The sequence below is a fragment of the Labrus bergylta genome, chromosome 6 (genome assembly GCF_963930695.1).
Source record: "Labrus bergylta chromosome 6, fLabBer1.1, whole genome shotgun sequence".
NCBI classification, from domain to species: domain Eukaryota; kingdom Metazoa; phylum Chordata; class Actinopteri; order Labriformes; family Labridae; genus Labrus; species Labrus bergylta.
In genome coordinates this window covers 23,768,825-23,786,155 of record NC_089200.1, presented here as the reverse complement: position 1 = coordinate 23,786,155, position 17,331 = coordinate 23,768,825, and the positions used below count along the sequence as shown (strand labels likewise).

General features: G+C 42.7%; 2 protein-coding genes across 2 annotated transcripts in view; both read right to left on the bottom strand.

Moving 5' to 3' along the window:
* The window catches only part of hyi (hydroxypyruvate isomerase), a 127,755-nt gene that overhangs the window by 3,165 nt on the left and 107,259 nt on the right, over positions 1-17,331 (bottom strand). The window lies entirely within an intron of this gene.
* LOC109982607 (transcription initiation factor TFIID subunit 4-like) lies at positions 650-16,852 on the bottom strand. Its single transcript, XM_065956047.1, has 15 exons — positions 16,362-16,852; positions 14,939-15,060; positions 14,733-14,840; positions 14,198-14,326; positions 13,557-13,679; positions 13,284-13,373; positions 12,269-12,418; positions 11,421-11,541; positions 10,445-10,529; positions 10,175-10,335; positions 9,474-9,604; positions 7,684-7,809; positions 6,909-6,965; positions 3,967-4,074; positions 650-1,075 (listed from the first exon to the last, which is right to left on the bottom strand). Exons 1-15 carry the CDS (start codon positions 16,846-16,848, stop codon positions 953-955), a joined length of 2,121 nt encoding a protein of 706 aa, XP_065812119.1. The 5' UTR covers positions 16,849-16,852; the 3' UTR covers positions 650-952.

The following is a 17,331-nucleotide window of genomic DNA, read 5'->3' as shown; positions in this document are numbered from 1 at the left end:
TCATTCTGCCATGACACAGTCCTGCTGATTTTATTCATTCCCAAATGAGATATTAAAGGGAAGCTGCTACAGTAGGGTTACTGTGGCAGTTGTTGACACATTTTTTTATGTCTAATGGTATGGATACTGTCCTATTGCTCAGCCCTAGCATAAATCATCTCTATCATAGTCTTAGATCACTCGCTGCATGAGGACGTTTGACAACATGTGAATAAAAAGTGTGAGCTTTCACATCTTACTGAAGACAAAGATCATTTGTGTAAAGACTGATCAGTCAAGAGCAAAGGAGGGAGTAGCATGAAATGATTGCACTAATGGTAGAGACACAAAATAAACTATTTACTGCAGGTTGTTTCTTTGTCGTCCTCACAGACTCCTCTCTCCCCTTTAATGTGCAGCATGAAAAATAACTTCTTTAAGCTGAGGCTACGGGTTGTAACTACAGATGCAGGGATCCACTTTTTTTCAGTTTGGATCCGATACATATAAATTGTGCTGGCTTCACATACAAACAGGAAGAAGCAACAACTGTTTTCAAATGAAACGTTTTAAACTGATGTGTAAGAATTGTACTTTTGATCACAGGAGCTGGTTCCATCTCGTCTGAACATCGTCATGGAGACGATTTGAGGTCACTCGACACTTGTGACACAGTTTCACCTTTTAATCAGTCAAACAGCAAGCAAAGAAAATAATGAAAAACTCAACATCCATCGTGGAACTCAACGTAACTTCCCTCACTTTTACAAAACTGTTCAGCATTTCTTTAGTTAACAGCAATGTGTTCCTAGAGGGACGTTTAATCTTTTCTTATCTTTATAATCCAAACAAAAAGTGCTTTCAAAGACCAGCACCGCTCTCCATACCAAATAATAAATACATAGTTTATAATAAACAAAAATTCAAAGTACATCAGTTCAGTCATCAGCGGTCGGATGAGTGTGTGGGTGACTCAGAGCATGGATTTGTACAGTGTGAGAGAGTGACGGAGGAAGTGGTTCTGCTCCATACAGACCAACAGATCCTTCAGCATGACGCGAGTCACTCTGGGAACGTTCTGTCTGGGCAGCATCATCTGACACACACACACACACACACACACACACACACACACACACACACACACACACACACACACACACACACACACACACACACACACACACACACACACACACACACACACACACACACACACACACACACACACACACACACACACACACACAAAGAAACGCATAAATTACAACAAATACAATCAGTGAATGAGCGGCATGTATGAATGAGGCTCATCAGATATATGAAGTTAAATCTGTAGTGAGCTGCTCGTTACCACAAAACCTGAGCCAGCCTCTGAAACAACATGAACCCCGCTGCTCTCATGGAGAGTTAGGAACAAACGCTGACACAGCTTACTTGTGCACTGACCCCTGCCGATGAGGCTGACCACTTGTTATCCAATCACTAAAACAACATGTTAATACCAGGTGTAACTGGGGTCAGAAGTCTCAAGCAGTCAGCACATACAACAAACTATTTAACCCAACCTCGAGGAGCTGCACATTGTTTAGTGAGGCCTGGTCATAGGAAAGGTGATTTGGATGGCGGGGTGCTCACTCACACACAACTCTGGGCAAAAGGCGAGGAGCTCTGTTGTTCTCCTCCCAATTAGGTTTTTTTTTTTATATACTCTGGCATTTGATTGCTGGGTTTTGTTGTTTTAGTTTGGAGATACTCTGTAGTCCTATTTTCTTCTGCAGGTTAGTTTTCTTAAGTAGTCTTAGGGGGAGGTGCCGAGAGTGACAGCCCATTGTGAGGTGGCCTTGGCGCCTTCTCACTTCATGTTCTTTTTGGCTGAGGTCTCAAGTCCCTTTTGTTTAATGGGTTTTATTTTCCATCTTTGGTTACTTTAGAGGGGGAAATTTTGGATCTGTGTTGGCGTCTCATATGTTCTGGTCTCCTTTGTTTTTTTTTAGCCTTATTAAATGATTCTGGAAGTAACAAAGTGTTAAAGTAATGTCAGACTGATTTGAATCTAGATCAGTCATAAAAACTTGATTCTTGAAAGCTGTCCTTCAGAATAGAGCAGATAAATCATATTCAACATCTTTTCTTGATAATAGGAACTCCACCTTCCCAATAATCTCATGAGCTTTTCATCTCAAGTCAATTGTCAAGTGATTGTGCAATTGATTTTATCAATTGTCCTTTTCTCTCTGAAACAGCTTTATAAAAGGTATATGTTTATTCTACCTTTTGTTAACCTAAAGCAGAGAAGGACCAAATCAAAGTGTAATGGGAAAGACCAGCTTTCTAACCATGTGCATAAGTCATATCCACCTTTGTCTTTTGTACCACGCTGAGCAAGAAATGTGCGACAATACTGTGAGAGATTTTCTCTCATTTCTTTTTTTCAATGTTGGAGCATGTGCAGTGACATGGTCCAAGATAAAGGGGAAAGGAATTGGAATGATACCAGTGTACAAAGCAGCCACCACTTAAAAACACTTCAGCCATTACTCCTCCATAGTTCCTGTCATCAGTGTGTGCTGTGCAGCCGAGGTAAAGGATGCCCCGTGGCTCCGAGATTAAAGAGAAACAGAGTAGGCAGGCAGCCGGCTCTGCTGGGTAATGGAGTTCAAAGCAGTGGAAAATGTATGTAGTTAACAGCGTGCTTATCTCTAAACCTACAGCCTGCAGGGCCGGGACTTAACCACACAGAGAATTAAGAAACTCAATGAGCTAAACAAACAGACTCATCGAGCTGAGGCGAGCTGTAGGTATCTTGTGTTTCCGCTTTAGCCGAGTTGAGACCAGCTGTAACAACCCTTATAGTAACTTCGCTTACAGGGATAGTTTGTTTTTTAAAGTGAGATGAGATATGAGATACTGGTCAATAGTAAATGTATAACCTACAGGAGATCCCGGACAGCACAGCACCTTTATGGAGAAACAGGTCGGAGTGCTGGCACAGAAGCTTTTCTATACCCTGCTGCAGACGGGTCAGTTTGACCACGTAAATTAACTTAATTCAAGAAAGGCTGACCTAAAAACAAGAAAACGGGTTGGTATCTGCATTTATTTACCAGTATGTGTTGATATATCATCACAAAAGGCTTTAGGTTCCAAGATAGCAATTTCTGCCAGTTCATTTCACCTCTTAAGTTTTCAATTAAGGGCGCACTCAAACTTTTCCCGTACCGTGCTGAAGCACGATTGTCCCCCCTCCCCTCATTCCCCGCCTGCACTCACACTGCTCCAGGACTAACCGGGCCTGAGCACGATCACCTCTTGTACAACGTCGTAATACAAAATATGAATGGATTTATGCAATCATGAATCGTGCTTAGTTTACAAGACAGGCGTACTCAAGAATAACAAGAAAAAGAACGCGCTCCCAAGCGTGCCAGGGCCGAGGAAGTGTACCGTGCTTGAGCACAGATCGGAGCACTCAGACTAGTCAAACTAACTGGACTTTAGCGGTGAAGCGTGTTAGGGCACGGTACAGATTGCCTCGTGTGAGAGCGCCCTTGGACTTTTTTCTTGCAAGAAAACAAGGTGTACCAAATCCTGATCACAAAATACTACTTAAACTACAAAGAAAACCCTCAATGCTTCTGATACTACCAAACGTTTTAGTGTATTAAGTGTGAAATGTTCTTCTGTTGCTCGTTCTTTAAAGAAAGGTCCATAGAACGTTTCAGGTCAATGCCATTCACACCACCAGGCTGTTTTGATTTTCTTTTTGTGCAGACATGTTGACCTTTACCAAACTGTTCTGTGTAATTTGTTTCACTTCCTGCACAGGCATTTAAAATTAAAAGCCTTACAGGAGTTTAATTTTAATGATTCAACGACCCCCCCAGAGGGTTTTTTATGTGAACCATATGTGGGAAGTCACTGATGTTAACAGATGCTTTCTGGATTTTGTATTTAACACACAACAACGTCCCGTCACTGTCCAACCTGGCTTTCAGTCTGCTCCAGAGTTCTCTTCTTGCGAGGCCCAATCGCAGCCAGGGCTGTGAGATTAGCCTCTCTCTGCTGCAGCTGAGCTTCTTCTATTTTTTGTAACTGAAAAAGAGACAAAGGATTAATGATGTGGTCAGTAAAGACTTAAAAAGTGATTAACACCCAAACAAGCATTGTGGTGTACCATCAAATCTTTATCACCCATTTTACAGTCTTGTGATCGGCTGAAATAAAAAGAGACATGATGGACTACCCTTGAAGATAGATCGATAGACTTTATTTGGCATGGACATCACAGATACACTGGACAAACCAGATGTATTGTTTAAGTGTTTCAGCATACATGCTTGTTCTCAACACCTGTCACCAGGAGGCTTTTGAAAGGCAACCATTAAAGATAGAAAGAAAAACAATACAGACAAGATGTGTGTGCACTGAGCGGTCTGGAGGAGATGGAAAATTAACAACAGCGAGACAAAGACTTGTGTCTTGAACTGAACTTGAGTGGAGAGAGGTTGGAGGTTTGTCGCTGGAGGAGAGCGGAGGCTTCAATATGGTGGAGGTGTCACCAAACAGCAGTTTGTTTTGGTTTCATGCTGGTGCTCAAAAGCGACATCTACTGGATCAAAAAGTCACACATTCTTCCTTTCAGTAATTTGTCATGCAGAAGTTACATTAGACCAGGGGTGCCCAAACAGTCGATCGCGATCGACAGGTAGATCGCTGACTGATTCTCAGTCGATCGCGAGATGTTTTGTCAATATAAAATACAATTGTAAAATAGAAAAATGATTTCAATTTCATCTCATTGCACTGTTTCCCACACACGATACCTGTGTTGGGAGCCCAAGTATACTTCCGACCTGTTTGTATTAAATTTTTCATTTATTCATGAAATTGCTGCGTGCATGAGAGAGCGAGCGAGAGAGCGAGCGAGAGAGCGAGCGGGGGAGCGAGAGAGAGAGAGAGAGAGAGAGAGAGAGAGCGCGCAAGAGAGAGTGCAGGTAAAACCGGGAGGGTAAATGTTTTACAAAAAAGTCATATATAGAAACTATGCTACGAGTATTAAGCGCATTTGATGAAGCTGCAGCTACTTTTCTCTGCTCCTCTCTGCTGACATGACTGTGAGCATCGCGGGGCACGAGGCACACCAACATACCCCACACACACACACACGCACGCACGCACGCACGCACGCACGCACTGGAGCACCAGCCACCACACGAACCTTTTTACTTTTTACTTTTAGTGCTACAGCACACAGATGATCCGTGATCTTTACGGACCGAGGTGGGAACACACGTGACCCGGTCAAACAGTCGGTTCGACTTTACTCCGTTCACTCTCACCGTGTCTGCAGCTAATTTAACAAAAGCAACATCATCTCACAGCAGCACCTGCTGTAGTCTGTGAACATCTCCACACAGATTAAAGTTGTTTGTTGTAAACAAAATTAAGGGAAAAACATATGTGATATAAATACAAACGTAATATTAAAATGTAGCCTACCCTAAAATAAGAGTTTTAAAAGAAGTATGTTGATATTGCATTATTTTTTACAGAACTCTCATTTATTATATCTGATATTATTTTCTGTTTGTTGTTTGAGTATTAAATGCATTTGGAGGCTGTCGGTAAAGGCTACGGCTCACTATGTGGACTGGTAGATCTCTGCAGACTGGCAACTTTAAAAGTAGATCTTGGTTCAAAAAAGGTTGGGCACCCCTGCGTTAGACCATTAATGTTTTTCAGTTTTCTTTATTAACTTTAGAAATGTTTGCGGCAGTTGAAGCCACCTGACTCCAGCTCAACTTCACCTGTCAGCCCCATTGTATTGTGTCCTATATTGCAGCCAGTCAGCAGGGGGAGGTCTAAATATTTTGACTTCACTCCCATGCGGCTGTCGCTCCGTCCTTCTCAGTTTAAAGTCTATGGTGTTAACTGGTCCATCTTGCTGCTCTGAGAAGCTGATTACTTTTCCACAGCTGGAAAAGAACAACCGGTCCCAGAAAAGAGATCTGGTTAAGTTTGAGGTCGGTAAGAAATTTCTAATGTAGTCTGTTTAAACAGTATATCCTTCATATTTAATATTCCAGTAGCTGCTTCTTCTTCTAATCTACAGAACAAAACGAGTGACAACATTTACCAATATCATTTGTAACTAGCATCAGACCAACTCTGAGAATAAGTGTAAGTGCATCTCAGTGAAGTGTAGTGTAAGCATGATGCAAAGCTTGAGAGTGTGTGTGGGGGTCACAGATAAAGTGCGTGTAAATGTGCTGTGGAGAATTTGGCTGTGTGTTGGTTGGGAGCTGCACAGAAGTCAAAGAAGAGAATCAAGCCCCGGGTGGTGTTACCACCTCCTTAAAGAGCCTTTCACTCCTTACCCTCCCAGCTGAAACATAACTTACTGAATTACTAAAGGAGAAATGAGCATGAACATTTAATGAGTTACTAAACAACACTTTGGACTTTGGGTAAAAATCTGTCCCAGCCAGAGGAACAATAAAATGTACTGTGTTTTAGCAGTGATACCTCGGCCTCCCCGTCTCAAGCTGATATCCATGTAACACAGAAACTTCAGATCTCAAAGTAACTGACGGCTACAAGAAATGTCTTGTGTCAAGAGTCAAGATAGAAAGTCGAGACATTGCCTTATCATTGATACTACGATGGATTTCTCTTTTATTTTGTTAAAATAACTTGTGAATTAAGGATTTCAAGATGTGGGCAATCAATGAGCAGGAAATGGCATAACAGGATTTAAGCATTTATGTGATGAAGTGCCATTGCTGGTAAAGTATTACATTTACTGAATTTGCCAAAACAATTCTCAACTAACAGCTTTTGGTCTATTTTTTTGGTTATTCCCTTCTTCATAAGACGGTACTGGGATGAGGGTCAGGATATTCGTCGAATGAAACTCATGCACTCACCTCTTTCGCTCTTTGTTTTAACTGCTGCTGCAGTGGATCCTCAGAGTGAGAGCGAATCTATGACCACAAAGAGAAAGTTCTTGACTTAGTAAGCAGAATTTAATACGCTAATAGAGGTTTTATTAAACGGACACACCACTAACCCTGAACTTCCACCAGATACGTGTGACAACGTGTGACATTGCGATTCGGCTTGGTGCACCATCGTCCGTCAACACCCCCAGGCTGCGTTCTAGTGTGCAGCACGGAGAGCACAGCCGCACAGCTGGAGTCCCGAGACAAAGGAATTTTATAGATTCATGTGCGAGATAATACGACATATGTGGTATAAAACCGTTTAAAACACAAAAGCAAACACACATAAGATCGATGTACTGAACTGTTAAAACTGAGTGTTTCATTCTGAAAATAAACAGGATGTTTTAATGTTGTTTCAGTGTCTGACTTCCCCTTTAGCGCGATCTTTTCTAAAGATTTTTTTTTTGGGGGGGGGGGGGGGGGGGGGGGGGGGGCTTATTGTGCCTTTTTAAAAGAGAGATAGGATAGTGGATAGAGTTGGATATCAGGGGGAGAGAGAGTGGGGAGTGACATACGGGAAAGGAGCCACAGGCTGGAATTGAACTTGGGCGGCCCGCTTTGAGGACTCCAGCCTCCATACTAACCGCACTAACCACTGCGCCACCAGCACCCCGAGCTTGATCTTTTCTGTGGTAAACTGATGCGCCATGATCACGCATCTGGTGGAATTTAGGCATAATAGCTTAGCCTAGCTTACTCTGGCCAAACGCAGGATTCTCTCTCTCTCCTCCTCGTCTTTCCTCTTCTTCTTCAAACTCTCCACTTCCTCCAGGAAGCGAAGCTGCGAGCGCACGTCGCTCACTTTGGCATGCCATGAGTCCTCCTGTTGTCACACAAACACAAGTCAACAAGACTTTAATAAAATCATCTGCTGTCTTCTTTTATGTTGTTCTAATACCACTGATAAGATAAGCCTATTAGTGCGTTAAATGTCAGAAACAGTGGGGGACCCCGGTCTCTGGCACCGTTATTTTGGGGGGTTGAGGTTTTAAAAGTTTGGGAACCCTGGGACTAGATCATGAAAAGTTCACAAGTGTTAGTTCACAGAATTATTTATGAGCAAACAGTAAATGAAGTGGGAAACCTTCAGATGAATGAAATGTGCAAAAATAGCCACAAGAGTTCAGTCGGGACATAACTTTATGTAGAGTTATGTTATTTTTTATCTACTTGTGCTGTAAAACATCTGACTGTTCAACTCGTAAACAGGAAGTCTTCCGAAATCCTTTGCTCTGTTTTTTGATTGCAATGATTGTATGAGATGTAATGATGAGTAACAATTGGTAAGGTGGGAAAAACTTCAACCTGGAGACTGTAGTTAATTTCATGTCTTTGTCTCAAAGGCCGTTACAAACAACATGAAGTGATCAGCGTTGTGGGGCGTCGGTCTGTTATGTCATTTGGCCAACTCGCTGCACTTTTTTTTTTACTCAAGATGAGAACTTAGAACTCCAAGAGACTGGAGAGGAAGTCATCACTGCTTTAAACAAAATGTAATTTACATGTATAAAACGTGTATTTTCAAATTCAACTCTGATGCGGCCCTGATTCTCTTTTCTTGGTGTTTTTTTTTTTATTTAACCTCCGGCAGTATTAATAACTGTGTTGTAAACATGGTGATGCATGTTGATGTAGGCAGACATGTCAGTGTGCGTCTCTGTCAATAAACAGGTCAATTTATTTATCGTCTCTGACATACTCATGACTTAGATTTGGTTTTAAATGTAGGAATGGTCCAGGCAGAAAAATAAATTCAATTGTTTTTTGTTTTAAAGTTTTCTGAATGATGCCACACCACGACCATCCTAACTTTATCATTCTGCTGGGCACGAGTAGACATAAACCATTTGTTCATGAGACCACATAGAAGTTAACCAACATTAGGGATACAACAATACAGTCAGTCCACAGCATCTCATTGCCCACAGATCGATACGTACCTCGGTTTTTGTTCACTGTTTTCGGTTCTGTTCTGTGAATATTTCATTTTGTACTGTAGCTTTGTTTCAAACGCTGGCTGAGTGACAGCCTACTAACTTTGTTTGCCAAACTCGGTGAGTGTTTCCATTTGAGTAGGCGACACATGTAAAACCATGTTTCATGTCATGTCATTTTTGTTTATCGTTTTCTCTTCCTAATCATTAAACTAGACGCTGAAACCGTAACGGCCCCACACCACGGATTTGAAAAACGGCGGTGTTTTCTCAAACTGCAGCCTCTCATCACCGCTCGTCTCTTGCGTAGTGTTGTCAGCTTCCCCAACTTTAGCACATGGTGATTGGATATTATCTTATCGGTAGATTTCCTTATCCCAAGGCATGGACTCACAGGCTATTCAGAAATAATTACTTTCATGGAGGCTCGTAAGTAAAACCGTAAAATAAACAGAGAAACGACGAGGCAGTACCGAACAGTTCAAGATTGTAATGAGAATTGTTGCATTCCTAACTAATATTCCTTCTCTGGGTTAGGGAGGGACTGCTGTACCTTCAGCACTGGTTTTCGGTGTTCTGCCATCAAAATGAGTTTCTCCAGCAGCCCACGGAGACACTCCTGTGTCGCATGAGAAACCAGAGCGACCACGTCTGGTCCGACGTCAGTGACTCCCAAAGCAAGTCCTAACACAGCAAAGACAAAACCTCTGGGTGTAGCGTATCGATGAGATTCAAACTCAAAGACATGACATGGCTTCACATGTCTGTGGCAGGTTCAAGAAATAAAGTTTAAACAACTAAAAAACATATTAACTTGTTTTTTTAACCTAACTAAACAGTTTTATGTTAGTATTGGGCGGCTGTGGCTCAGTGGTAGAGTCGGTCGTTTCTCAACAAGAAGGTCGAGGGTTTGATCCCTAGCTCCTGCAGCCACATGTCCGAAGTGTCCATGGGCAAGACACTTAACCCCAAATTTCATATGAATGTGTATGAATGGGATTAGTTACTTCTGATGGTCACTTTACACAGCAGCCTCTACCATCAGTGTGTGAATGTGTAGGGGTGACCTGCTGTGTTAAAGAGCTTTGAGTAGTCAGAAGACTGAAAAATAAATATACAAGCTCAAGGCCATTTACAGTTCATGTGGTTAATGTTAAAAATACAACATCTTATTGTTAAACGATGGTGCTCATGCTTTATGACAGTTATATCTTGAGTCAGACAGGATGCTCTCCCTCAGTGTTGATGTTGAACCTGTGTGAAGGATTCGGCAGAGAACGGGCTTCGGCGACAGGAAGGGCTGATCCTGGCATGACTTCACAACAGAGCCAACCATCGTGGTCAAGATGTTTGCGTTCTCCTCCCTCAGGTTCACTCCAGCCATGGAGGCCACATCATTAATGTCGTCATCTTCCCTGGAAAACACCACCCAACGCTCAAATGACTAGGCTTGTGCAGCTGGAGCAGCTTATTCACAAAAGTGAACCCTTCATGTTGAGTCTTAAAGAAATCAGCAATACGTACTTGTAAGATCCTGAACTGTCCTTGAATGTAAATCTGTTATGATGAGATGGATCTTGAATGAAAGGCTGCTTCACTGAAAATGCTTCTATGAAAGAGAGAAACATACAAAGTTAATCAGAGAGCAGCATTTCATGGAGGTATCTCTGACAGAGCGTGTGGATGTATTTTGGTCTGTATGTTTGATTCCACTGTGCTTAACTTAAATGACGATCACTACATAGAAGAGACCGACCTCCTCTCCATCATGTGTTAACTTCTGTTATCCCGTTCCATCTGATCAAACGGCCTTTGTTACCCCACCTGGTTATTTGAAGCTATCCCATATCAACAATTCAACGTGCTATGTGGATACTGATGGTTTCACTGTTGCCGGGGTTTAAAGCTTCAAAGCATTCAAAGATTTTCCATTGCGAGCCGATGATGTTGGTCGGTATAGAACATTTTGACTTCATTATCCTATAACATGCAGAAGACTGTAGCCAGGGGCGTGTCCAGACTCTCTGAGTTGGGGGGCCTGACTGGGGCACTGACTTATGCAGGGTTGTCATCAGTGGCGATTCTACAGTCTATCGGGGCCCTAGGCAAAAATTCATTGGGGGGCCCTCCAACCAGCATCACCACCAGGGTTCCTACGCTTACTCCTCTTCCTTCCTCCTCCTGTCACTCTTTCTTTGGTCTTCGGTTTTCAAAACAGCAATGCATGCTATGCAGGGTAATGAGAGTGAGTGCTGTCAGAAGGGGCCCCCTTAGGGAGGTTCCAATTGTCACTGGAACATTTTTCACATTTTAAACCGCTGCTGTGGTGTAAAGTTTGTTGGCCCTCGAGGCACCCCTACTGGCCTGGGGCCCCAAGCCGTTGCCTGCCTTGCCTGTTGAAAAGCAGCACGTCTGGTTGAATGTAATTTATTTACCCTCTCCACCTCCAATCGTCATATCTACTTTTAAGTAGAACACATTTAATACTCACAGTAATTACCTTGAAAGTGCTTTTCTGCCGGGACCACTGTGTGTTTGAAGACTGGCCTGCTGTAATTTCTGGACTGGGCTAATGTGTTCAACCCCGGACTCACTGTCACTCCTCGAAGTTGCTGGATAACCTGCATTTGAAGAGCAGTCGTTAAGCATTGGTCCAAAAATCCTTTTGACAACATATGTTAAACACATTTAAGATATGCAGGGCTGCCAAGTCAAATCAACTAGGCTATGATCCTAGATCCTAGATATCCTCATCGAGGTCTAAAAGAAGGTTTGAGATGAATGTCGGCTTCATGGTTTCTGGTGAAAGGGACCAAAAACACAAATAACACTAAAACAATTGGCAAATAATAAAAAATTAGGTAATTCACTTTGACCTTTTACTGGTTTCAATATATCTAAGGGCGCACTCACTCTAGGCCCAGTTGTCCTGTACCATGCTTAAGCAAGATTGCCCCCCCCCCCTCCATTCCCCCGCTGGCCTGCTCTCACACTGCTCCAGGACTAACCGACCTGAGCACGGTAACCTCTTGTCAATAACGTCGTAATACAACACAGGCTTGGCTTTAAGGCCCTGACACACCAAGCAGACGTCAAAGAACTAGTAGCGACGAAGGCTGACTGTTGTGTCGCCTCTTGTCTTGACCAAAAAGTTGCACTTGAACACACCGCAAAGACTACAGCCAACCACCACGTACCTTCTGCGCATGCGTGAGAGGAAATAACTCTCCATGCCAGCAGGCGGTAGAGTTGTTTACATGAAAGACGAGGTTGCCTTTGGAGTTGCCTTTTGGACCATTATGCTCATCTCATGTACATGCACTAAAAGAACACATGACTTGTCTTTACCTGCTGGTTGTTATTGAAGTCTTTTTCAGTTTCAGAGGTGGACTGCTTCAGGTTAGAGGACTGAGTGTTAGGGTTGCGGGTGGAAGTCGAAGCCTGTTGGATAAATAACTGTGGGTCTGCAGTGAGGCGGCGCACTGCAGGAAGACTTTTCTGGAATTAATGTGAAGAGAAGTGGATGAACGTTAGTCATCGGCCGATATCCATTCAAACCCTACAATGCTCGAGGCCTTTAACCTTCTATGAGCTGCTTGGTGTTGAAATGTTTATTTACAGTAAGAACAAATCAAACAAAAGGAAGACTTAATGTGAGTCCAACTACGGGCGTCAATGTATGCTCATCATACTAAGGGTTTGGTAATAAAATACAAAGACACAACTAAATATGAGAAGATGTTAAATAGGGACGCACCAGTTAATTTAAGATTTTTAATCTAATCTAATTCTAAAGAGCTAGTCTAGATACATGTTTTTTTCATATTCTACTTGATCTAAATTCTGGAGGTCTTTGGTTTTCATTCAGACAGAGTAAATCAGTGTCAGTTATTTATGTGAGAAAGAATGGTTTCACTGTGAGAATAAGACATCTGACAGTGTCAGGCTGACACGTAGCAATGAGTGGAACATCTCATTCTGCTGCTTTGGCAGAATACAGACACCGTCTCATAGAGAGCATACAAACCTGACTACAGCCACAATCCATGCTAGTGAGGGTAGTTTCCAGTGTCTGAGACAGCTGAAATAACTATTTCCTAATAAGGGCAGAAACAATAGATCTGTTATCAGCTTAGCGTCGATCAGAATTAATTTGGCAGAGTAATAAGTACTAAATCACAGTTGTGATTTTTGCCGCTGCTTTTTCCTGACAATATGTTCAGATTTACCAGGATACAGATCACTAGAATTGGCTCTCTAGTTTAGAGTTTCAATAATGAGAGTTTTATAACTTTGACACTTCACCGGATCTTATGTCATGAAAGGAAGTCACATAACTGTGTCGTTTTAAATCTCTTTTCACCTTGAGAAAAGGCACCAGGCAGGGCTGAGGAGTGGTTTTCAGCTCTTTATACAGCTGTTCTGTGAACTCCTCTGCTTCTAGCCTCCCTTCCTGCAGGGGGGAAAAAAATGAAACTTCATGTACTTCAACTTTTTGATTTCTCGAAAATCCTAATTTACTTTTTTTTTCTTAAATGAGGCGTTTCAAAGATTTAAGACATTGTAGTAGACATCTTTCTATTCACCAGAGTCATGCTCGTTCCTGTGATGATGAGGATGAAAAAATAAAACCTACCAGCAGACTGCGAACCAGTCCTTTGACGTTATTCGCCATGTTGGCAGACCTGGAGTCACTGGAGGCCAGCTTGATCAGCGTCACCAGGAAGTTCTTGCACTTCTTGACACTTTCCAAGGACTCCTGTTGGTAAACGTCGACAGTCACTCAAGTGGGGAAAATAAGACATACAGCACATAGCCTCTGAAATCGTTATTTGAAATGTGTTGCACTACACTATTTGTCATCCGTAACCACTAAGCTCAATTTGTTTGCCATCGGCCCTTTGCTCCTCCTGAGTGGTTAACGTCCACGCCCCTGTGCTGAAGGCGGTTACGCATCGCTCTGGTCGAGTGGTTATATTCCATTTTAACCTGCCACAACTTCATCTCAATTTTAAGATCAAAATACCGCTGCTTTGAGATGCCATCTGTCCACTGAGCTGGTTTACATCCGGGCAGTAGAGTGTGGAGAGCAGGCCGGTTAAACAGAGCTACAGCCTTAGGTGGTTGGTGTCTTTGTTTCAGCTCAAACACAACATTTAACTGACACTATGGGCTGACATGAATACAAATCATTTGTATATCTTACTAGTATCAACTTTAAGTTGTTAAGTGGACTCATCGCACACACCGACAGTGAAGGTACGGTCTGGGACTCACCTGAGCATAAGTGACCGATGGCTCCTTTTGGGTTTCTGGGACGACTTCATGAACGCGAGGCCGACTCCCCTGCTCTGACACAACACTGGTGGGCTGGACAACGGCTGGTTTGGGCGCTACACCAATCACCTGAACGACACAATTCACTTTATCCATTAGTGTGTGTCAGCATGATACAGCTCGTGCGTGTTTGTGTGTGTGTGTGTGTGTGTGTGTGTGTGCAACACTAAATCAGCTTCACTTGTGAGGACCAGCCGGTCACTGCCGACACTATCAGTGGTGTAGTTTCCATTCTGATACAGATCACACCACAACTCGACTTTAAGTCCACTTCCTGTATATGGTGAGAAAGCACTTTGAACAAGGAACTAAATCCTGATGAATACCTATGTGACTTGTCTTCTTAACATAGAGACAATAATTAGATGATTTGTTGCTGCATGTATTTTGGTATTTCTTTGTTTTGCCTGAACATTACCTACAATCATCCCCAACGTGCTCTGCTGTCAGCGACCGTTAAAGTTAGTTCTTGTACCTTTACTACAGTCGTCTTCTGGACTGATGTCTGCTGGAACGTCGAAGGGGCTGCCATCCTGATCACCGTCACTTTCTCATTACTGTTGTTTCCAGCTGATGCAGGTACCTGAATCCCACACATGACAGCTTGTCAAGACAATGGGAGTGCCAATAAGATTTCAGTGATGCATCTAATTAAAGAAACACACACACATACACACACACCTGTGGGGCATACAGTCTGGTCACCTGGCCACCGACACCTCTTGGTACCTGTTGAGCCTGTGCCAAAGCCTGCTGGGATACCAGCATCAGCTGACCACTGTCACTGCGGATCAACATCATACCTGTGGACCAGACGTAGAATGAGTCTCTATAGACGCTGAATCCTCTGGAGGAAACATTTGGTCACAGCTGTACTTCACAGGCCATCTAATTTTAAAGACTCTTCCAAATGTAGCTCACAATGCATCATTCCTACCCCGGCAAACAAAGGATCCATCAGGTGCATCGTTCATGGCCCAACAAATCCAGAGATTGATTGCTCGTTAATTCAAACGAGCGAGTGGATTCCAAGCAGCTGAGTAATACACTTTTTAATGAAAGTCATTTGTCTCAACTCAATCAAATAGCTACCAATACTTATCTAACAAAAAAGGCCCATTGAAACTTTATACATCTTTAATAAAATAGGTTAAGTTATGCAACCCTAGATCCAGAGCAGCTATTGAGGTTGTTAGGGAACAGGGGCGGAGCTCCTTTTTTAATGCATATTGTAATTAAATAATTAATAACAACCAGGTGAGTAATTAATGAATGCCTTATTTTATTGCTCTTAATCTGTTTCATCCATTCTTAATCATTCTTCTCATGTTTTAGTCTTCAGTCCTAACTTGCTTTTATATATTAATTTAAACATCTATCTTTTATTCTTGCCTGGGATGTGATGTAATCTCATTTTTTTTTTTTTTTTTTAGTGCTTTTGATGTCATCTCCCTCTTCTTCCTTAATCTTGAGGTGACAGTCGGCCTTGGTTGCCTCTTTGCCGTCTGCTTGGTGTGTCAGGGCCTTTACCACAGGAGACCCCTGAAAAGGCTTCAAGTGTCTGATTAAAGATATTAACACATCCAGCTGCTCTCTCATCCTCAGTCTGACTGTTGTACCAGCTGGGAGCAGAAAAGCTAAAAGCTGCCACACTAAAGGTTTGGTCCTGGACTTTGGGACAGCCAACAGACCTCTGCTTGAGGACACAAGGGGCCACATGGTTCATACTTTGTACTTGGTAATGAATTAGTATTATTTACTGGTTGTCTTGTTTCATGAAACAACCCAGCAAAAGAAAAAGTGAATCGGATGAAATACTCTGTTTTTGTAGTGAAGCATTGAAGGTTCTCCAGTGCAAACCTACCCATCATAACCAAAGTCCACTTGTTTTCTCTGAGCACCACAGTTGTCTTTCCTAAAGCCGTGTGAGTTCTCTCCTTTTTAATGTTGTTATGTTTAATGTGGTTGTGCACGATGTAAAAGCATGGGAATCAGTTTGTTTTAGACCACTTCCACAGTCCAGTTAATATAAAACTAACGTTCCAGATGCATTAGACAGCACCCAGCAAGACTAAAACTCAAACTGCAGTGTTGTGCAGCTCACCTGGTGGTATCTGGATATTTGCTGGGAGTTGTGGTGATGGCAGCCGAGGGGACACAGCGACCGTCTGTGGAGTAGCTGCCCTTGGTACAGTGATCACCACCGTCCTTCCTAGGTTTGTGGCCTGGTTTATTGAGGCCCCCTGGGTCACAGCTGTTTTCATGACCTGTGATTGGCTGATGGCACTTACTGCTCTTGTGGTGGCCACCTTTGCTATCACCATGACAGAAGGAGAGGATTTTTGAAGACCTGCGACTGTAACTGTAGGGGAGATCTGATGTTGGCCCTTGACAGCGGGGATGACTTTAGGAGGGGCAGACAACGTGTCCACCTTTGAGACACATGAGGCAGCTGGTTGGGGGTGCATGGTGTTGAGTCCGCATTTGGCTTGGACCTGTAATATCTTGGTTTGAAGAGGTTTGTCTCCATCCCCAGCTGCTCTGCAGGTCTCTAGCTTCTGGGCGTCAAGACTCAATGTATTTGTTGCCATATTTATTTCTGAGAAAAAAAAAGAAAAACACAATATGACCTCATCATTATAAATCTGAAAATAAACTTTCTTTTGTATTTCATAATTTTGCACTTATGTGGTTATAATAAACACTACAGTTTACACATTCTGTGATTGAACCATAGGCTGTTAATATTAATGGACAAAGCCACCCATGATGTCACCCATATGTTCCCACAGGGAGCTCCGGAGGCTCATTGGCAGATGCCGCCATGCTGGAAATCCTGTCTTTACCTAACTTTCAGTCAACCTAACGACAGACTGAGAGCTGGAGCTGAGGCGGGTTTTAAATTGCTGCATAGCGAACGACTGTCAGTCATGTCAGCTACGCACCTAACAATAGATAACGCGTAGTGTTACTTAAAATAAAAACGGGGGCGTTTAACAATAAAAATCACCCCCCTGTAGAGTGTGTTTCCATGATAAGAATAACTAATCAGACCAATTTTGTACCAGGCTGTA